This window comes from Phacochoerus africanus, chromosome 4 (genome assembly GCF_016906955.1).
Source record: "Phacochoerus africanus isolate WHEZ1 chromosome 4, ROS_Pafr_v1, whole genome shotgun sequence".
In the NCBI taxonomy this organism is placed as follows: Eukaryota; Metazoa; Chordata; class Mammalia; order Artiodactyla; family Suidae; genus Phacochoerus; species Phacochoerus africanus.
The window spans coordinates 67,552,718-67,575,431 of record NC_062547.1 but is presented as its reverse complement, the minus strand read 5'-3'; the positions used below and the strand labels follow the sequence as shown (position 1 = coordinate 67,575,431).

General features: G+C 41.7%; 1 protein-coding gene across 1 annotated transcript; it reads left to right on the top strand.

The window, feature by feature from the left end:
- The first annotated feature begins 10,525 nt into the window (after positions 1 to 10,525).
- Positions 10,526 to 11,467, top strand: LOC125124259 (olfactory receptor 24-like). The gene has a single exon (XM_047774404.1). It carries the CDS (start codon positions 10,526 to 10,528, stop codon positions 11,465 to 11,467), a length of 942 nt encoding a protein of 313 aa, XP_047630360.1.
- Positions 11,468 to 22,714: the final 11,247 nt, after the last annotated feature.

The window sequence follows — 22,714 nt, the reverse complement described above, 5'->3', positions numbered from 1 at the left end:
AAGTAGAGCCAGCCTCTTTACTGTCCTTCACCAGAGAGGGAATGGAGCCAAGTTTGCCTCATGCCTTAGTGATAATGTGAGGAAGAAGAAAGATAGCCCAGTAAGTATTTTGAAAGACATAAAGTTGGAGTTCCTGTGTGGCTCATAGGGTTAAGTTTGATCCCTGGCCAAGGAACTTCTGCATGTTGCAGGGCATGACCAAAAAGAGAGAGAGAAAGAAAGAGGGAGGGAGGAGGTGGGAAGGGATAGGGAGAAAGGGAGGGGGAGAGGGAGGGCGGGAGAGAGAGAGATTGGATGAATGTTAACAAAAGGAGTAGGTGACAGTCTCTGTGTACCCAGAGATTCTGGGAGATTCTACTTAATTCAGCCCAGAACCCAATAACCGCAGTTATCTAACTAGCTCAAACTAATCCAGTTATGATGCTAAACAAGCCATTCCCAAAGCTCAGGATTTGCAGCATAGTTCTTTGTATCTGGACCTGCTATGCCACACTCACTTGAGCACCTTGAAAAACAGAAGCACTCACACCAAATCTCTGTAGGCAGAAATTTGGATTATTCCTGTCACTGAGTCTCTAATGTCCTTGGATTTCCTGATCTGCCCAGGCTGAGAATCCCTAGAAGCAGAGTCCCTGGATTCAGCTGGCTTAGGAGAGGTTCCTCCTTGAAAAGAGCCTCGGAATTCCTGTGGTGTCTCAGTGCTTAACGAGTCGGACTAGGAACCATGAAGTTGCGGGTTCGATCCCTGGCCTTGCTCAGTGGCTTAAGGATCCGGCGTTGCCATGTGCTGTGGTGTAGGTCGAAGACACAGCTCGGGTGTTGCTGTGGCTCTGGCGTAGGCCAGCAGCTACAGCTCCAATTGGACCCCTGGCCTGGGAACCTCCATATGCCGCGGGTGCAGCCCTAGGAAAGACAAAAAAAAAAGAAAGAAAGAAAAGAGCCTCAACAAGAACATTAAAGGAGCCCAGGAGTCTCCCATTTGCTGAGACTTAAACTTTCCCAAGGATTTTGGTAGGATGAGAAATGAGAGTAAATGGGTGGCAAGTTTAGGTTCAGGGCAGAAGGATATTTGAAATGAGCTCATTGGAGTTCCTGTCGTGGTGCAGCAGAAACGAATCCGACTAGGAACCATGAGGTTGCGGGTTCGATCCCTGGCCTAGCTCAGTGGGCTAAGGATTCAGCATTGCCATAAGCTGTGGTGTAGGCCAGCAGCACCAGCTCCAATTAGACCCCTAGTCTGGGAACCTCCATATGCTGCCGGTGTGGCCCTAAAAAATGACAAAAAAGAAAAAAATGAAATGAGCTCATCGATTCAGTGAATAATTTTTTTTTCCCACTGTACATCAAGGGGGTCAGGTTATCCTTACATGTATACATTACAATTACATTTTTCCCCCACCCTTTCTTCTGTTGCAACATGAGTATCTAGACAAAGTTCTCAATGCTATTGAGCAGGATCTCCTTGTAAATCTATTCTAAGTTGTGTCTGATAAGCCCACGCTCCCAATCCCTCCCACTCCCTCCCCCTCCCATCAGGCAGCCACAAGTCTCTTCTCCAAGTCCATGATTTTCTTTTCTGAGGAGATGTTCATTTGTGCTGGATATTAGATTCCAGTTATAAGTGATATCATATGGTATTTGTCTTTGTCTTTCTGGCTCATTTCACTCAGGATGAGATTCTCTAGCTCCATCCATGTTGCTGCAAATGGCATTATGTCATTCTTTTTTATGGCTGAGTAGTATTCCATTGTGTGTATATACCACTTCTTCCGAATCCAATCCTCTGTCGATGGACATTTGGATTGTTTCCATGTCCTGGCTATTGTGAATAGTGCTGCAATGAACATGCGGGTGCACGTGTCTCTTTTAAGGAGAGTTTTGTCCGGATAGATGCCCAAGAGTGGGATTGCGGGGTCATATGGAAGTTCTATGTATAGATTTCTAAGGTATCTCCAAACTGTTCTCCATAGTGGCTGTACCAGTTGACATTCCCACCAACAGTGCAGGAGGGTTCCCTTTTCTCCACACCCCCTCCAGCACTTGTTATTTGTGGATTTATGAATGATGGCCATTCTGACTGGTGTGAGGTGGTATCTCATGGTAGTTTTGATTTGCATTTCTCTTATAATCAGCGATGTTGAGCATTTTTTTCATGTGTTTGTTGGCCATCTGTATATCTTCTTTGGAGAAATGTCTATTCAGGTCTTCTGCCCATTTTTCCATTGATTGATTGGCTCTTTTGCTGTTGGGTTGTATAAGTTGTTTATATATTCTAGAGTTTAAGCCTTTGTCGGTTGTATCATTTGAAACTATTTTCTCCCATTCTGTAAGCTGTCTTTTTGTTTTCTTTTTGGTTTCCTTTGCTGTGCAAAAGCTTTTCAGTTTGTTGAGGTCCCATGGGTTTATTTTTGCTCTAATTTCGATTGCTTTGGGAGACTGACCTGAGAAAATATTCATGAAGTTGATGTCAGAGAGTGTTTTGCCTATGTTTTCTTCTAGGAGTTTGATGGTGTCCTGTCGTATAGTTAAGTCTTTCAGCCATTTTGAGTTTATTTTTGTGCATGGTGTGAGAGTGTGTTCTAGTTTCATTGCTTTGCATGCAGCTGTCCAGGTTTCCCAGCAATGCTTGCTGAAATATAGACTTTCTTTTTCCCATTTGATGTTCTTGCATCCCTTGTCAAAGATTAATTGACCATAGGTGTCAGGGTTTATTTCTGGATTCTCTATTCTGTTCCATTGGTCTGTCTGTCTGTTTTGATACCAGTACCACACTGTTTTGATGACTGTGGCTTTGTAGTATTTCTTGAAGTCTGGGAGAGTTATGCCTCCTGCTTGGTTTTTGTTTCTCAGGATTGCTTTGGCGATTCTGGGTCTTTTGTGGTTCCATATAAATGTTTGGATTGTTTGTTCTAGTTCTGTGAAAAATGTCAGGGGTAATTTGATAGGGATTGCATTGAATCTGTAGATTGCTTTGGGTAGTATGGCCATTTTTACAATATTGATTTTCCCAATCCAGGAACATGGAATATCTTTCCATTTCTTTCCATCTTCTTTGATTTATTTGATTAAAGTTTTATAGTCCTCGGCATATAGGTCCTTTACCTCCTTGGTCAGGTGTATTCCGAGATATTTGATTTTGTGAGGTGCAATTTTAAAAGGTATCGTATTTTTGTATTCCTTTTCTAATATTTCATTGCTGGTATACAGAAATGCAACTGACTTCTGAATGTTAATCTTATATCCTGCTACTTTGCTGAATTTATGAATCAGTTCAAGGAGTTTTGGGGTTGAGTCCTTCGGGTTTTCTATGTATAGTATCATGTCATCTGCATACAGTGACAGTTTGATCTCTTCTCTTCCTATATGGATGCCTTTTATTTCTTTGGTTTGTCTAATTGCTGTGGCTAGGACTTCCAAAACGATGTTGAAGAGCAGTGGTGAGAGTGGACATCCCTGTCTTGTTCCAGATTGGAGTGAGAAGGTTTTCCGTTTTTCCCCATTGAGTATTATATTTGCTGTGGGTTTATCATAAATGGCTTTGATTCTATTCAGGAATGTTCCCTCTATACCCACTTTGGCGAGGGTCTTGATCATGAATGGATGTTGGACTTTGTCCAATGCTTTTTCTGCGTCTATTGAGATGATCATATGATTTTTGACTTTTTTTTTTGTTAATGTGGTGTATGATGCTGATTGATTTGTGTATGTTGAACCATCCTTGTGAACCTGGGATGAACCCTACCTGGTCATTGTGTATAATTTTTTTGATATGTTGTTGGATTCGGTTGGCTAAGATTTTGTTGAGAATTTTTGCATCTATATTCATCAATGATATTGGGTGATAGTTTTCTTTTTTGGTGGTATCTCTGTCTGGTTTTGGAATGAGGGTGATGGTGGCATCATAGAATGTCTTTGGGAGTATTCCTTCTTCTTCAACCTTTTGAAAGAGTTTAAGGAGGATGGGCACCAATTCCTCTTTATATGTTTGATAGAATTCACCTGTGAAGCCATCTGGTCCTGGACTTTTATTTGTAGGGAGTGATTTTATGACCTCTTCAATTTCATTTCTAGTGATTGGTCTGTTTCTACTTGATTCAGTTTTGGCAGGCTGTAAGATTCTAGAAAATTGTCCATTTCTTCCAGATTGTCAAACTTGTTGCCATATAGTTGTTCATAGTATTCTCTTATGGTGTTTTGTATTTCTGCAGTATCCGTTGTGATTTCTCCTTTTTCATTTATAATTTTGGTTATTTGGGTTCTTTCTCTCCTCTTTTTAGTGAGTCTGGCCAGGGGTTTGTCAATTTTGTTGACCTTTTCAAAGAACCAGCTCTTGGTTTTATTAATTTTCTCTATTGTTTTTTGAGTCTCTATTTTATTGATTTCTTCTTTGATCTTTATAATTTCCTTCCTTCTGCTGACTTTAGGACTTTTTTGTTCTTCTTTTTCTAATTCATTTAGGTGGAGGGTTAAGTTGTCAATTTGGGATCTTTCTTCTTTTGTGAGAAAGGCCTGTATTGCTATAAATTTCCCTCTGAGCACTGCTTTCACAGCATCCCATAGATTTTGAGCGGTTGTGTCTTCATTATCATTTGTTTCAAGGTAGTTTTTAATTTCCTTCTTGATTTCCTCATTGACCCATTGGTTTTTTAGTAGCATGTTGTTTAGTCTCCATGTAGTAGGTTTTTTCTCTTTCCTTTTCCCATGGTTGATTTCTAATTTCATGATTCAGTGAATAATTTAATCAACAGGACACTCACCAGCTCTTTGGGGGTTAAGAAAAATCTGAGTCTTTTAGCCAAATGATGATACTCCTAGGGAAAATGTTAGCACCACAGAGCAGCATACACCTCTAATCTAATGTCAAGACAGAGAGTAAGAAATCACCTTTGACATGGAAGCTCTGTAGAGGTGAAATTTGGTGGAGGATAGTAAGGGAGCCAAGGAAGTCCAGGAAGAGAGAATGCAGAAGCATAGCATGGCTCAGTGGAAAGGCTGTGGGTTTTGGACCCAGGAAGATGTGCATTTGGAACCAAGCTCACCATTTAATAGCTGTGGGAACTACACACACTTTCTCCTCTTTGAAACTTGATCATTATATCTGTAAAATGAGGATCATAATAACCTAACTCATATTTGTTAAAATATGTCACATATGTAAAGTATCTATCATAGTGCTTGGCACATATCAGGAATTTATTCATTTGAAATGCAAAGAAGCATGAATACAAGAAATTAAGGAGAAGGATGGGTTTTGAGAGGTGGCATAGTCCCATCCCCCCCCAAAAAAACTGTCTTAAAACATAATTTTAGGAGGAAGTAGTAAGCAAAGCAAGAAGTATATATTTGTATAGTTGTCTGCACCTTTACAGATGATTTCTGTGAGAGATGACCTCATTATAGAGACCTTATTCTAAGGACAGACATACTGGGTCATTCTGTGACCCTGCATCTGGCAGTGCAGGAGGTGGTGGCACTGGATCAAGGGGTTCAAGATGTTTTTTCAGTTCAGGCTGCTGGGAACCTGCACCAATAACTGTCTCATTGTCCTTGGCAAGCACTGCAGGGGGTTCACAGTGGCTGCAAGGGTTGTTGGAGTCATCAGCAGTGCCTTCAGGTCCATTGGCTAGGGACCGAGGCAGGCTTCAGTGGTGGCTATAGTCAGTGGTGTGTGCACACTTGCTGTGAAGGCCAGCTGGAGGTGCTTCTACAGGCAAGGGCTGGTTGCACACACATGTAGTGGAGGATGAGGGTGCCAGGGCATCAAGACCTGGGGTCAAATGTGGACTCACTGGTACTGTGGTGAAATCCTGGCTGCCAGCATGCTTTCCCATGGCTGTATACTCTCCTCCTGGGCATATACACTGCAGTACAGGCTGATAATGGATGTCAGACTTAAAGCATGCAGGTGCATAGTGAGGTGACTAGCTTCAAGTGAGCACATGACTGTGGGGTCACTAGGAGGATCTAGGCTGGTATCTTGCACTTGTGCAGCTGCAAAGGCCTGAGCTGGCACTGGTGAGTTTCCTGGGCTCTTACAGGCACAAGGAGGGACTTAGGAGGCTGCCATCCATGAGCAGGAATGTTTGTGGGGCAAAAGCTTTTGAAATTTGCAGGCTGTCCTGGCAAGTATGCCAACCATTGGTTCCTTCTTCAGTAGTGAAATTTGCTGGATTTGTCTCCAAAGCACATCATTGAGAATCATGGTCACTTCCACTGTGTGGTTGTTCCTATATGGCTTTTCTTTCTTGTTTCTAGCTGTCTATTACATCCAGCTTTGCTGCTCTAGGTGAGGTGAAACAGAAATGGGTCCTTTGTTCAGTCCCAACAGGTTGGACGAGCTGGTTGCCTATCCTATTCTTCCTTTCCTGGTGAGGGGAAGTCTTTCTAGCTAGAAAGTCCCCTCTCAGTACTGAAGAATGCCAGCTTGCAGGATGGGATGATGCAGGCAAAATAAAAATGTCTTCATTCTCTTCTTGTGGCATTATCCTCAGATTTTGCTTTCCACCATGTTGGTAAAATTTCTTAAGTGGACTTCAGGACTCTCCCAGAACAGTTTTTGTTCATGGACAGCTGAGTAATTGTTGATCTTTGCTGAGAGATGAGGAGGTGAGAGTCTCCTATGCTGCTATTTTGATTTCTTGCCCTTCTTGGCTGATTATAATATACTTTGGATGATTTAAAAAAATTTTTAGCTATAATGAACCATAACCATGGCTATAAAAGCTTTCAGTAAATGTCTTTCTAGCAAATTGTTGAACCTCAGGGAGTTTGGGGATGCCCTGAAACTTGCAGTTGGTATTAGAAGTGGGGATCACTTTGTGAACCATGGTTTCTTTAATTTTGTAGTGTGCCTACTCTCCACAGTTTGTGTCAGAAGTGAGATTCACTAGCATGACCCAGACTCACTGAGTGTAACATGGGAACTGGAAGGATGAATAAATGCAGTATGGTGAATCTTTGATTCTTGGGTGGCCTTAGAGTTACCCTAAGGATGGAACCACAGCTGTGCTGGGATCAGTTACTGGAGATAAAAGATATCAGAATTTAGAAATGATGGATCCACATCCTGAGGACTGGTTCACTGAATGCATTAAGAATTGTAAACTGGAGTTCCCGTCGTGGCGCAGTGGTTAACGAATCCGACTAGGAACCATGAGGTTGCAGGTTCGGTCCCTGCCCTTGCTCAGTGGGTTAACGTTCCAGCGTTGCCGTGAGCTGTGGTGTAGATTGCAGACGCGACTCGGATCCTGTGCTGCTGTGGCTCTGGCGTAGGCTGGTGGCTACAGCTCCGATTGGACCCCTAGCCTGGGAACCTCCATATGCCATGGGAGCGGCCCAAGAAATACCAAAAAGACAAAAAAAAAAAAAGAGAATTGTAAACTAACAAGGAACAAGCTTAGTTTCAAGGTAATCACTTAGTTAATGTCCATGAGTCTGTTTCTATTCTGCAAATAAGTTCATTTGTATTCTTTTTTTAGATTCCACATATGATATCATATGATGTTTGTCTTTAACTATCTAACTTCACTTAGTATGATGATTTCATCCATGTTGCTGAAAATGGCATTATTTCATTATTTTTTATGGCTAAGTAATATTCCATTGTATATATGTACCACATCTTCTTTATCCATTCCTCTGTCGATGGATATTTAGGGTGCTTCCATGTCTTGGCTTTTGTATATAGAGCTGTAATGAACATTATGGTACATGTGTCTTTTAAAATCATGGTTTCTCCAGATAGATGCCCAGGAGTGGCATTGCTGGATTACATGATAGTTCTATTTTGAGTTATTTGAGGAATCTTCATACTGTTTTGTATAGTGGGCGCACCAATTTACATTCCTACCAACAGTATAAGAAGTATTCTACAAAAATGGGAGCACACCGAGGGGGAAACACTTGGTTCCTGCTCACCATATGGGCCAGCAGAGTGGGAGAACACAGGTGTAAAAAATTGCATGAATAGAACTGATAAATGGAGAAAAGGAGACATTGTAATTGAGGGTAAAGGAATACATAAATAGGTTAAGCAGTGAGGAAAACTGATTATTACACTTGTGCCTCAGGAAAGTCTTTGAGTGAAGAATGATATTGCCTCTTAGTGCAATTATACCAGATGCCTGAGATGGTGAAGCCATAAGTTGCTGAGACCATCCCCTGCTTTTAGAAACTGTCCAACTCAAATGGAAGTCATCAGCTCTGAACTGGCATTGCTCTCAGTGACATTTTGGTCATAAGATATGACACTGGACTGGATCCGTTGTTAAGGACTGAATTGTTAATGACTGAGAGTCTTTGGCTCTTATTTTTCAGGTTACATCTACCACCTTACTGCAACATAGTATAACACAGGCATTGTTGGTAAGATTATAATACTGATGTTGATGGTCCAATATCTTGGGAAATTGAATTAAACCTGCCTTGCTATATAATACTAGTGGAGAATGACTGGCTTTAAGAGGAGCTGTGCTTAGTTAGCATAGTTCCTTTCTAAGCTAAATTTTTCTGCGCAATGTATAATGTATACATTATAATCAATTCTCAATGTATACATTGTAGTAGAGTTAGATCAAAGGACAAAAAAATATAAGAATAGATGTATTGACCTCATAGGGTAGATTGATTCTTCCTTTAAATTTATTTCTACTCCACACTGGCAGTGCCAAATCTTAGGCACATGATCATTTTCTTGTAAGACAGCCTTAGCCAAGGATGCAGGTGGGGGGGTTCTGTGTGATAAAGAATTTATCCTTGCTCAAAAAGCTTCTGGGAGGTAATCTCTAAGCCCTTTGAATTTCTTCTTAACAAAGACTGTTAAGAAAGTCTTGGTTTTCTTGGAAGTCTTGAGTTACACTAGATGTGATCTGAGGTGGGAGTTTGTCATACCAGATGGTCTTAGGGAGGAAATGTCCCCAACAGGTGTTAATAATGTGACTTCAGGTGGGGAATCTGAGTCATATGGCATCAGTCAACATCCAGAGAACTGGAGACTGACCTGAATGATATGGACAATCAATCATGCCTACATGAGGGAGCCTCAATAAAACTTCTGAACACTGAGGCTGAGGAGAGCTTGCCTGATTGGCAGCATTCTAGGTTATTGAGAGTAATGCTGTCTATGACTCTAGGAGGAGTAACAACAGAGGCTCCATGGGAGGTATTTTCTTGTACTCCGCCCTGTGTGCTTCCTCTACCGGTTGGTTTCCATCTGTACCCTTTAGCTCTAATAAACTGCAACCATGAGTATATCAGCATTGACCATGTGTATAAAAGCTATGTGTATTTCTAGTGAATTAGAAAATCATGAGTTGTTAGGAGAACCCTCCTTAACATGTAGTTGGTGTCAAAGTGATGGCAATCTTGCAGAATGTTTTCCTTCTGCAAGTTTTGTAGTGAGCCAACCCTCATAGCCTGGTGCATAGCCTTTGGTATAAGTACTCTCGCAATGACCTTTTTTCTCCTTTTTATTGCCTTACCTGCAGCATATGGAAGTTTGGGCTAGGGGTCAAGTCGGAGCTGCAGCTGCCAGCCTATGCCACAGCCATGGCAACACCGGATTCAAGCCACATCTGTGACCTATGCTGCAGCTTGCAAGGCCAGGGATAAAACCCACATCCTCACAGAGACAATGGCAGGTACTTAACCCACTGAGCCACAATGGGAATATCACAATGAATTTTTTTTTGTCTGCACCCACAGCAATGGGAGTTCCCAAGAATCAAATCCAAGCTGCAGCTGCAACCTACACCACAGCTGTGGCAACACCAGTCACAATGCTCAATTTTACGCTAATATCATTTTAACAAAATTTATTAAAGTTTAAGTATCTGCTGTTGTGTCTCAATATGAGTCGAATTCAACACACCTTTCCTGTTCCAAGTGGTATGTTCAAAATCTCTTTATCTCTAGTGTACCTTAGAACAAATTTAAAGGTTATATATTCTATATCGATTACATTAATGATCTATACATACTCTTTTATAATATATGCTTGACATAGAAGGTCCATAATACTACACATTTCTATGTTCCTGTAGATCAATACAAGAACCTTATATTATTATTCTAATAACCTTTCTGTTATCATTGTTTAGTATTTTAATCCACCTTGATTACACATGTTTTACAGTGATTATTTCTTACAGACCCAGTGTTTGGTTAAAATTTTTCCACATATATACCAATGTATTACATAACCATTGTTTTGGGACAGTACTTTGTCTGGATTCAATTTGTTTTAGCCTGAAGCATACCATTTAGTAGTTCTTTCAGCAAATGTTTATGCATGATGTACTCTCTCAATCTTTATCTGAAATAGGAATATCAAGTTAAGGTCTCTTGAACTGAATCTTGAAACGTGTTGCTGCATGTCACCAATGGTTCCAGGTGCAAAACATATATAAGCTAATATTGTGATTAGTACAGATGAGAAATTGGGAATAAAATTACCTATATTTCCAGAAGAATTGTTATAGCATTCATGTAAAATCCCCCTTTCAATACTTCCAGAGGAATCATACAAATGGAAATAAGGAACAAAACTAGCACATCTGAATTCATCCTCCTGGGACTATCAGAATATCCAGAACAGGAAACTCTCCTCTTTGCTCTGTTTCTCTGCATGTATGTGGTCATGGCCATGGGGAACCTGTTGATCATCCTGGCCATCACCTCAGATTCTCACCTTCACACCCCCATGTACTTCTTCTTAGCCAATCTTTCTTTGGTTGATTTTGGCCTGGCTACCAACACAGTCCCCAAGATGCTGGTGAACATCCAAACCAAGAGCAAGTCAATCTCCTATTCCTGCTGCCTGACCCAAATGTACTTCTTCCATTTCTTTGGCATCATGGACAGTGTCTTAATAGCTGTTATGGCTTATGACAGGTTCGTGGCTATCTGTCACCCCTTACACTATACCACCATCATGAGCCCACGACTCTGTGGCCTGCTGGCTGGCACCCCATGGATGTTTTCCTACTTTATTTCCCTTACCCACATCCTCCTGATGGTGCGGCTGGTTTTCTGCAGCAACAACAAAATCCCTCACTACTTCTGTGACCTCACTCCCCTCCTCAGACTTTCATGCACCGACACCTCTGTCAACAAGATCTTTGTGCTCATTGTGGCAGGCATGGTGATAGCCACACCTTTCATATGCATCCTGGCCTTCTATGTGCGCATCATTGTGGCCATCATGAAGGTCCCCTCTGCAGGTGGCAGGAAGAAAGCCTTTTCCACCTGCAGCTCCCACCTCTCTGTGGTCACCCTCCTCTATGGGACCACCATTGGGGTCTATCTCTGTCCTTCATCTGTCCGCACTGCTGTAAAGGAGAAAGCATCTGCTGTCATGTACACTTTGGTCACTCCCATGCTGAATCCTTTCATCTACAGCCTGAGGAACAGAGACCTGAAGGGGGCCCTGAGGAATCTCATCAGCAAAAAAATAATCCCATCTTCCTGACCACAAGGTCACGTGGGAGCTTCCAGGAAGCAAGATCTCAACACCCAGGGTTTGAGCAAGAGTATGGAATTTCAAGAGTTGGAAGCACAGTACTCTGAATTTCAAGTTGCGGAAGTTCAAAAGGAAATATGGAGAAGGTCCTGTAGCTATTTGCTCAAATATTGGGATCAATAGGGTCTTTTTTGGATATGCCTCACACTATCATCCAGAGAATCAGCGGGTTTACTCCAGTTTTGAAACCATCTAGCACTCAACAAATATTTGTTGTATACTTATTCTGAGCTGGATGTTAGATGCTGATCATAGAGTTGTGGGCAGGAGAAATAAGATACCAATAGTCTGGAGTTTATAGTTGATTATAGAAGAAGATATTGTACACTGGGTTACAGTAGAATGGAATATGAGCATGAGGGAGGGAAAAGATAGAATCCAGTAGGAACAGACCACAGAGTCTGTACGGGAGAATCAGGGAGAGTCTCCTGGGGAGACATGACCCCCAAACCCAAAGGGATAAAATTGTGCTGATCGGGCAAAACGAAGAGAAAGAATGTCTCAGAAAATAAAATAACACATGGGAAGGTGAGAAAGAAGCATGCACTGGTGAAGTGAAAAACCTGGTTTTGGTGAATAACTTGGAGCAGGCCAGATGCTAAGGGCTTTAGCATCAACCTAAGAGTTTGGCCTTTCTCTGAAGAACCAGGCTGTTGACTTGACTTCCAGCAACCAAAGTCCAGGAGCATGAGAATGAGTTGCACAGTCTCCTACCCCCTTCCTATCACTTATGCTATCTTCTGGGGGAGCGAGATGGTTTGTGCTCGATAAAAGTTGTTTGAGGCACAAGGGAGAGATTCAAAATAATGGCTTGGTTCCATGGCATTCTTCACAGGTGACAATGCGAAGATATAAAGGATTAAAGGCTTGCATTATTTTGAAAACCAATAAATAGGAGTTCCCTGGTGGCTTAATGGGTTAAGGATCTGGCATTGTCTCTGCTGCAGCTCGGGTTGCAGGTGTGGCATGAGTTTGATCCCTGGTCCCAGAACCTCCACATGCCATGGGTGCAGCCAAACAAACAAAACAGAAAGAAAAAAAGAAAAGAAAAGGATAACTAATAAATGAACAGAAAAAAAATAAATATTCAAGTATTTTTGCTGAATTTCCTCTACTAACAATACCTCAGACTAACCAGAGATTTTTTTTTTTATTGGCTTACCTTTATTTTATTTAGGGGGGTTGTTATTTTATTTTTTATTAACCAGAGATTATTTCTGTGGAAGTATTTCAGCTAGTATGCAAAGATCTGATAGAATATCTTCATACTGCAATCCTTCATGAAACAATGTATCTAGGCAATGGATCTCAATGGCTGCAAATATCACAAAAAAGACCATGTGCGTCTTCCAGCATTATGCTATTAGTGGGCATATTAGGAGGTGCAGCCACTATGTAAAATAGTACAAAAATTCCGCAAGAAATAAAAAATAGAGCTGCCATAAGACCCACCCATCCCATTTCTGTGTATATATCCAAAGGGAACGAAATCATCTCAAGGAGATATCTGCACTCCCATGTTCATTGCAACATTATTTGCAATAGTCAAGGCAAATAAACTACCTAAGCATCCACTGATAAATGAATAGATAAAGAAAATATGGTGCGTATATGTCCAGTGGAATATTATTTAGCCTTATAATAGAAGGAAATCTTGTCATTTCTGACAACATAAATAAACCTGGAGGGCATTATGCTAAATGAAATGAGCCAAAGACAAATACTGCATGATATCACTTAAACATGAAAGCTTAAAAAAAAAAGAAAGAAAAGAAGGTAAATATGTGAGATGATGGATATGTTAATTACTCCTGGGCATATATCCAGACAAAACTACAATTCAAAAAGATACATGCACCCATATGTTCATAGCAGCACTATTCATGGTAAGCAAGATGTGGAAGCAACCTAAATGTCCTTCGACAAATGAATAGTTTAAATGTGGTATATATACACAATAGAATAATACTGTTCCATAAAAAATGAAATAATACCATCTGTAGCAACATGGATGCAACTAGAGATCCTCATACTAAGTCAGAAAGAGAAAGAAAAATACCATATGCTATCACTTATATGTGGAATATAAAATATAATACAAATCAACCTACCTATAGAACAGAAACAGAATCATAGACATGGAGAACAGACTTGTGGTTGCCAAGGGGGTTGTGGGAGGGAGTGGGATGCACTAGAAGTTTGGGGTGGGTAAATGCAAACTATTCCATTTAGAATGGATAAGCAATGGGGTCCTGCTGTATAGCACAGGGAACTATATCCAATCACTTGTGATAGAACATGGTGGAAAATAATTCCAGAAAAAAAGGTATATATATGTATGACTGGGTCATTTTTCTGTACAGGAAAAATTGACAAAATATGGCGAATCGACTATACTTTAATAAAAATTTTATTTATTTATTTGTTTGTTTATTTGTCTTTTGTCATTTTAGGGCCGCACCCGCAGCACATGGAGGTTCCCAGGCTAGGGGTTGAATTGAGCTACAGCTGCCAGCCTACACCACAGCCACAGCAACTCAGGATCCAAGCCTTGTCTGCCACAGCTCATGGCAACACTGGATCCTTAACCCACTGAGTGAGGCCAGGGATCAAACCCATAACCTCATGGTTCCTGGTTGGATTCGTTTCTGCTGCATACAACGTGAACTCCAAGAAAAAAATTTTTTAATCTTAAAAAAGAAAAGAAAGTAAATATGTAAGGTAATGAGTATGTTAACTTGATCGAGGAAATCCTTTCACAATGTATATGTTCACTGTAGACAAACACGTTAGTACTTTGTATACTTTAAATATGTTATAATTTACTAGTCAAGTATATCTCAATAAAGTATAATTTTTTTAAATGTATGCTCCACAATATCACCCGTGAAGTATCTTTTCCCCCCATAAATCAACCTTGAACCTGATCAAGTATCTAGATGTAAACATCAATTCATAATTACAATTTACAAAAAGCATACTTGAAGCAATAGCACACAAGTACAATTAGCAAAATCCAGGCCATTTCATCAACAAATAAATTTCAAGAGTGACAAATGAGAGGTGGAAAAAATCCTATGTGTTAAAAAGGACTTTAGTCAGCTATCAACCTGGAATATATGGATATTACTTGGGCTCTAATGTGAAAAAAGATTAAAAAATTATGAGGCAATTGGGATAATCTATTAACTGGATATTTTATGACACACTATTATGTTAATGGTTTAAAGTAAAATAATGGGATCATGTTTATGCTTTTTATTTATTTATTTATTCTTTTGGGGGCCACACCCATGGCATATGGAGGTTCCCAGGCTAGGGGTCAAACTGGAACCACGGCTTCTGGCCTACATCACAGCCATAGCAATGCCAGATCCGAGCTGCCTCTGCAACCTACACCACAGCTCACAGCAACGCCAGCTCCTTACCGCACTGAGCGGGGCCAGGGATTGAACCTGCATCCTCATGGATGCTAACCAGATTTGTTTCCACTGAGCCACAATGGGAACTTCTGGTTATGCTTTTTAAAAGAAGGGGTTTTTTTGTTTGTTTGTTTTTTGAGATGTACCGAAATTGTGTATGTCAATTTGTTCTGAAAGAATCCTGGGGAAGAGATCAAAGTAGATAGACTATAAATAAAATGAGACCATAATTGATAATCATTGAAATTGTGTGATGAATACATGGGATTTCATTACATAAAGCTGAAGCATAAAATAAATAAATAAACAAATAAATAAAAAATAAAAAAGGAGTTCCCGTCGTGGCTCAGTGGTTAACGAATCCGACTATGAACCATGACGTTGCAGGTTCGATCCCTGGCCTTGCTCAGTGGGTTAAGGATCCAGCGTTGCCATGTGTTATGGTGTAGGTCAAAGTCACAGCTCGGGTGTTGCTGTGGCTCTGACATAGGCCGGCACCTACAGCTCCGATTGGACCCCTAGCCTGGGAACCTCCATATGCCACGGGTGCAGCCCTAGAAATGGCAAAAAAGACCAAAAAAAAACAAAACAAATAAATAAAAATAAAATAAAAAATAAAATAAAATAAATCTGAAGCATGTAGGAGTTCTCACTGTCACAACAGGGTGGGAGATGTCTCTGCAGCACAGGGACACAGGTTCCACCCCAAGGCGGGCACAATGGGTTAAGGATCCAGTAGATCGCAACTGCCACTTGGATATGATCCCTGGCCCAAGAACTCTGTGTGCCATGGGGCAGCCAAAAAAAAAAGAGAGAAAAAAAGCAGAAGCATGTGAAACATTGAGAGTTTGTTTGGTCAAAAAAAATGGCGGAATAGGGAGTTCCCATCATGGGTCAACGGAACTGAATCCGACTAGGAACCATGAGGTTGAGGTTCGATAACTGGCCTCACTCAGTGGGTTAAGGATCTGGCATTGCCATGAGCTGTGGTGTGGATTGCAGACGTAGCTCGGATCTGGCGTGGCTGTGGCCGTGGCGTAGGCTGGCAGCTGTAGCTCTGATTGGACCCCTAGCCTGGGAACCTCCATATGCCAAGAGTTCGGCCCTAAAATGACAAAAAAAAAAAAAATGCTGGAAAATTGGCACTAGCATAATACTAGGCTGAATGAACTCAGCCTAATATTATGTTGTCTACTTTTGTCTATGGGTGAGTAAGAAAAGGTTTTTTTAAAATGGCACTCAAGGTATTAATCATTTCCATGGATGTTTACTGAGTGATAAAAGACCCAATAATCTGGCAGTGACCTCATGACACTGAATTCCTAAAAATGCAAAGGCAGAGACTCCATTGATGCCACCTTTGGGCCAACACCCAGACCAAGGGTCTGGCTGCAGATCCATCACCCAGCCTCTCTCTCTCTGTATTCCCAGCAGGTTAAATTCTGCTTCCTCCACTGGCAGAACTACAAGGAAGACATAGGGTCTAGAGAGAATTGTCCTTTTGAGGTTAAAGGGCTTGGAAACAGCTTTGTTTCTTGGTGTTACATCACTGGGCGAATTATAGTGAGTTTTCTTGCTGTTAAGTTGATTATGAGAAAATTATTCAAAGAAAAATGGAAACTTCCTCCATAAGAAGTCTTGGCCCTTGGGGAGACAGAGTCTGGGAAACTAGGAGAGTTTATTCCCTGAGGACAGGGTGCAGAGTGAGTTGGGAGACATACAACTTGCTCCAAGTTGCCCCCTGAAGACCTAACATGGTCCATATAGCCTTCTTACTGCCATGTCCCAGCCCCCAGAGGAAACTGACCTATTCAGGGAATAGGGCTGAAGACAGACAATTTTACCTAACAAGGACCCTTGGGAATTGGCTTCTCATTGGCCCAGAAATTGCAAATATTCCCTCTGTTCCTACAATTTATCCTCCACCCCAGCTTTCCTTCTTTGGGCCAGGAGGCTATAGGTAAACCTGTGTTTCTATGAGGCATGCTTCTGTCTCCAAGCTCTCCCTTCATCATCCTTGCCCTTTCCTGGAAGTAGAGCCAGCCTCTTTACTGTCCTTCACCAGAGAGGGAATGGAGCCAAGTTTGCCCCATGTCTTGATGATGTCAAGAAAAAGAAAGATAGCCCAGTAAGTGAATTTGGGTAACAAGGAAGAAGGGAGAGAGAGAGAGAGAAAATTTGGGAGACTTGGAGAGAATGCAGGGAGGCAGTAGAGCTGCTATCTTTTCAGAGAATTGAGAGAGTCTACTTTTCAATTCAGTACACAGCTTCCAGCCCAGAATCCAATAACCACACTTAGCTACCTAGTTCAACTTGGTCCAAATGTGATGCCACCAAGCTCTTTCCAAAGTCCATGAAAAAACTGAGTTTGGGAGTTCCCATCGTGGCGCAATGGTTAACAAATCCAACTAGGAACCGTGAGGTTGCGGGTTCGATCCCTGCCCTCGCTCAGTGGGTTAAGGATCCGGTGTTGCTGTGAGCTGTGGTGTAGGTTGCAGACTCGGCTCGGATCCTGCATTGCTGTGGCTCTGGCGTAGGCTGGCAGCTACAGCTCCGATTCAACCCCTAGCCTGGGAACCTCCATGTGCGGAGGGAGCAGCCCAAGAAATGGTGAAAAAAAAAAAAAAAAAAACCTGAGTTTGCAAGCAGAAATTCAGGTCTGGATATTAGAAGTATGAAGTTGTAAATCTGGGAATCAATTTTGAAAACCAAGAGCCTCTACCAAAAAGCTCTTAACTTGGAGCATAAGGCATTTCGTAAACACCCTGGAATGGTATTCAAAGTAATGCCAAAATATGTATTTTTCAGGGGGAAGATCCAGACTCTCTAAGGGATCATGGGACAAAAGTGGCTAAGAAAAGGGAGCCAGGAGTTCCTGCTGTGGTGCAATGGACTAAGAATCCAACTGCCGCAGCTCGTGTCACTGCAGAGGTGCAGGTTTGATCCCCAGCTCAGCACAGTGGGTTAAAGGATCAGATGTTGCCATAGCTGCAGTGTAGGTCATAGCTGTGGCTCAGATTCAATCTCTAGCCTGGGAAATTTTAAGGCAGGTTCAGCCTTTTAAAAAAAAGGAAAGAAAAGAAAAGAGGAATTCCCATTGTGGCTCAGCGGGTTAAGGACCCAACGTGGTGTCCATGAGGATGCGGGTTCAATCCCTGGCCTCACTCAGTGGGTTGAGGATCTGGAGTTGCCACAGCTGCAGTGTAGTTTGTAGATGTGGCTTGGATCCAGTGTTGCCGTGGCTGTGGTGCAGGCCTGCAGCTGCAGCTCCAATTTGACCCCTAGCCCAGGAACTTGCATATGCTGCAGGTTACAACCATAAAAAGAAAAAGAAAAAAACCCTTCTCATTTCATGCATGTATTGTGTTCCTGATTTCATTCAACTATCTTTTTTTTTTTTTTTTGGCTGCATCCACAGCATATGGAAATTCCCAGGCCAGGGATGGATAAAACCCACACCATAACTGTAATCAGAGCCACAGCAGGGACAATGCTGGATCCTGAACCCACTGAGCCACAAGGGCACTCCTCAACTGTCTTTCTGTGTGTGGTTTTTTTTTTCTTTCTTTTTTTGCGGGGAGAGGGGAGCTGTACCCGTGACATGCAGAAGTTCGTTCCCGGGACAGAATCTGAATAACAGCAGTGACAACACTGGATCCTTAACAGTTAGGCCACTAGAGAACTCCTTTCTGTGTTTTCTTGTACTCACTGAGCATCCTTAAAACAACTATTTTGAAATCTTTAGGAGATAGATCACAGATTTCTTTGGGGTCTGTTACAGGAAAATCACTTGTTCCTGTGGTCATGTCATGTTTCCTTGATTTTTCCTGTTTCCTGAAATCCTGCATTGAGGTTTTCACAGTTGAAGAAGGAATTACTTCCTCCAGTCTTTACTGACTTGTTTTGGGAGAGAAATACCATGTCAGTTCTTATAGGGATCCTTGATGTTCTCAGACCTTCTCTATTGATACATCTGTTCCACATTTCTTGTTCTTTCTTGGCAGGGCTGCTGGGGTGTGGGGGTGGGGGGTGAGCAGGATGGGGGACTTAAGGTTATACACCCTCTCTTGATCCTGCAAAGTCAAGCCAGGCATTGACAGTCTTCTGGTTGCTTTCCCTAAGTGGTCCCTTGAAACAAGAGCGTGTGCTTTCTCCCAGTCCCTCAGTGTCAGGTTGACTTTGTGTGTGTGTTCACTAGCCATCTGCCAATGCTTGTGTTTGCTGCCCTTTGGGGGCATGCACAGGGAGCCAGCACATATGGGAGGGGACGAGTTGTGTGAAGTGTTGAATTGGTGGTCCAGAAGTGAGGCATCCCCAGAAAACACGAGTGGGCTTCCTGATGGAATCTGTGAAACGGAAGGATCTTCATCCCTTTGATGCATTTTGAGATGCCTCCTATTTTGATGCATTTGCTGTGCTCCTAGCCTCTCTCTGCCCTCAGTCATACAGCTCACTTGAGTATTTTGGATGGGGTGAGAAAGAAGTGGGTCTCTTTGGCAGCATTCCACACAGGTGGGGGAGCCAAACACTCACACAGCCTTACTTGTCCCCATGAGAGAAATCAAGTGCTGAGAGCTTTTCTCGTGGCACTGAGCTGTGCTGCCTTAAGTGGGGTGGGTGGTGACGTGACCAAAGTCAATCTGCTCCTCATACTTTCCTCAAAGTGTTCAGTCTCAGATTTTTTCATTTTTTCCTCCAGTTTTATGCCAGAACTTCTCCATGGACGCCAGACTCTCACAAATGTACTCTTATCTATTTGTGATCGAGAAACTTGGTGGAGAAAGATGGTAGAAAACCCTTATTCCACATTCTTGCTGATATCACCAGTAAATATTCTTTAAAGGAAAAAAGGATCCTGAGCTGAGCAAGCATGACAATGTGTCCAGTTATTTAAGTCTTCTCATGACTTTCAATAGTTTTGTAAGTTTCAAACTTTCTTTGCTTAATCATGCATTTGAGAAGTTCCCATCATGGCTCAGCAGTAACGAATCCAACTAGTACCCATGAGGACATGGGTTCAATCCCTGGTCTCAATCAGTGGCTTAAGGATCCAGCATTGCCATGAGCTGTGATGTAGGTCACAGACGTGGCTCAGATCTGGCGTGGCTATAGCTATGGCGTGGGACGGCAGCAGCAGCTCCAGTTCGACCCTTAGCCTGGGAACTTCCAAATGCAGCAGGTGAGGCCCTAAAAATATATACATACATACATAAATAACAGGTGGGGTTTTTTTAATTATAAATATTGATTTCAGTGATGATGTCTTCTTTGATGCATAGGTTATTTTTAGAAGTGTGTTTTTAGTATTTCCAAATATATAGGAAGAGACTATCTTTTATTATTGATTTCTAACTTGGTTCCCTTATGATCAGAGTACATGCTCTGTTTGATATGTATTCTTTGGCACTAAGGTTTGCTTTGCAGCCTAATTTTTGCAGCTATAACATAAATCGTTAAAAAGGGATAGCTTCTTTAATAATTTAATGTAGTGCTCAAATCAAGCTGGGTAATTGTGTTATCAAATTTTCCATACACTGACCCAAAATTTTCCCCTTTGATCTACCAATTACTAAAAAAAAAAAAAAAAAAACAAAAACCATAAGTCCCCAAGCTAGGGGTCGAATCAGAGCTGCAGTTGTCAGCCTACACCACAGCCATAGCAATGCGGGATCCCAGCCACGTCTTCAACCTACACCACAGCTCATAGCACCACTGAATCCTTTATCCACTGAGCAAGACCAGGAACAGAACCCGCATCCTCATGGATACTGGTCAGGTTTTTTTTACCTCTGAGCCACAAAGGGAATTCCTCCCTTTTTTCTTTTAATGGCTACATCTATCACATATGGAAGTTCCTGGGCCAGAGACTGAATCTGAGCTGCAGTTGCAACCTAGGTCACAGCGGCAACAATGCCAGATCCTTTAACCCACCGCACTGGGCTAGGATTGAACCCAAGCCTCCACAGCAACCTGAACTGCCATAGCTGGATTCTTAACCCACTGTGTCACTCCTCCTTGTTCCTTTTTATGCCATTTTCCTTAAGTATTTTTGTCTGATATTAATAAGCTATCCAACCTTCTCTTGGTTAGTATTTCTTGGTATAGCATTATATTTTCAGCCTTTCCATGTCATTATAGTTTAGTTGTATCTCTTGTATCATGAGATATAAACCTGAATCTGTTTTGTTTTCTTTTCTTTTCTTTTGTCTTTAGTCTTTTTTTTTTTTTTTTAGGACCACACCCACAGCATATAGAGATTCCCAGGCTAGGGGTCTTATCGGAGCTACAGCTGCTGGCCTACACCACAGTCACAGCAACACCAGATCAGAGCCGAGGTCTGTGACCTACACCACAGCCACAGCAACGCAGGATCCGAGCCTCATCTGCAACCTACACCACAGCTCACAGCAACGCTGGATCCTTAATCCACTGAGCAAGGCCAAGGATCAAACCCGCAACCTCATGTTTCCTAGTCGTATTCGTTTCCACTGCTCCACTACAGGAACTCCCTGAATCTCTGTTTTTTAATGATTAGTTTAAGCCATTTAAACCTTTGTTGTAATTACTTATATATTTTGTAATTTTTATTTGCTTCTTTATATCTCCTTTCCAAACCTAAAGTGATTTGATCAAAGTCCCTATGTCTGTGGTACCCCACTATAATTTAGATGTTATATATTCTATACCCATTATTTCAGTGGTTACACTAAAACTTTAATCACACATATTTTGGAAGGTCAAAAACGTTCAATATTTCTATTCTCCTGTCACTCAATACAAAATGTTACACAGGAGATCCTGTCACAGCTCAATGGAAACAAATCTGACTAGCATCCATGAGGACGCAGGTGCAATCCCTGGCCTCGCTCAGTGGGTTAAGGATTTGGCGTTGCCATGAGCTGTGGTGTAGGTCACAGACACAGCTCAGGTCTGTGGTGTAAGCCTGCAGCCACAGCTCCAATTCAACCCCTAGCCTGGGAACCTCCATATGCCGAAGGTGTGACCCTAAAAAGACAAAACGTTACACAATTTTATTTAATTACATATTTTGCTTTTTAAGGCCACATCTGAGGCATATGGAAGTTCCTGAGCTAGGGGTCTTATCGGAGCTACAGCTGTCAGCCTACACCAGAGCCACAGCAACTCCAGATCCAAGCCTTCTCTGCAAACTATACCACAGCTCACAGCAATGCCAGATCCTTAACCCACTGAGGGAGGCCAGGGATCACTTGCATCCTCATGAATACTAATCAGGTTCGTAACCCACTGAGCCACAATGGGAATTCCCACAACTTTACTTTAATTCCTTTTTGTCTCATATAATTTTTGCATGCTATTTTAATTCATTGTATTTACATACACATTCTTATTGTTATCATTATTATTGTTTTAAAGTTATATTTCAATCTCATTTTTTTCTACATCTATACCAATTTCTTGGCTGATCATTGCTTCTTGGATAATGCTTTTTTCTGGATTCGGTTTGTTTTATCCTGACGTAAACACTTTAGTAGTTTTTTCAGCAAGGGTTCATGTGTGGTATACTCGCTCAATCTTTGTCTGAAACAGGAATGTTCAGAGGAGCACCCTGAGCCAATGCTTGACATATGACTTGCTGTAAACACTTCATCAGCGGTTCAAGACATGCAACACATATATAAGTCATTATCATAACGAGTCCAGATTGGAACTTGAGTGTAATCTCTTCTAATCTTCCAAAATGATCTCCATAGCATTCATGTAACTCCTCCCCTTCAGTATTTCCAGAGGAATC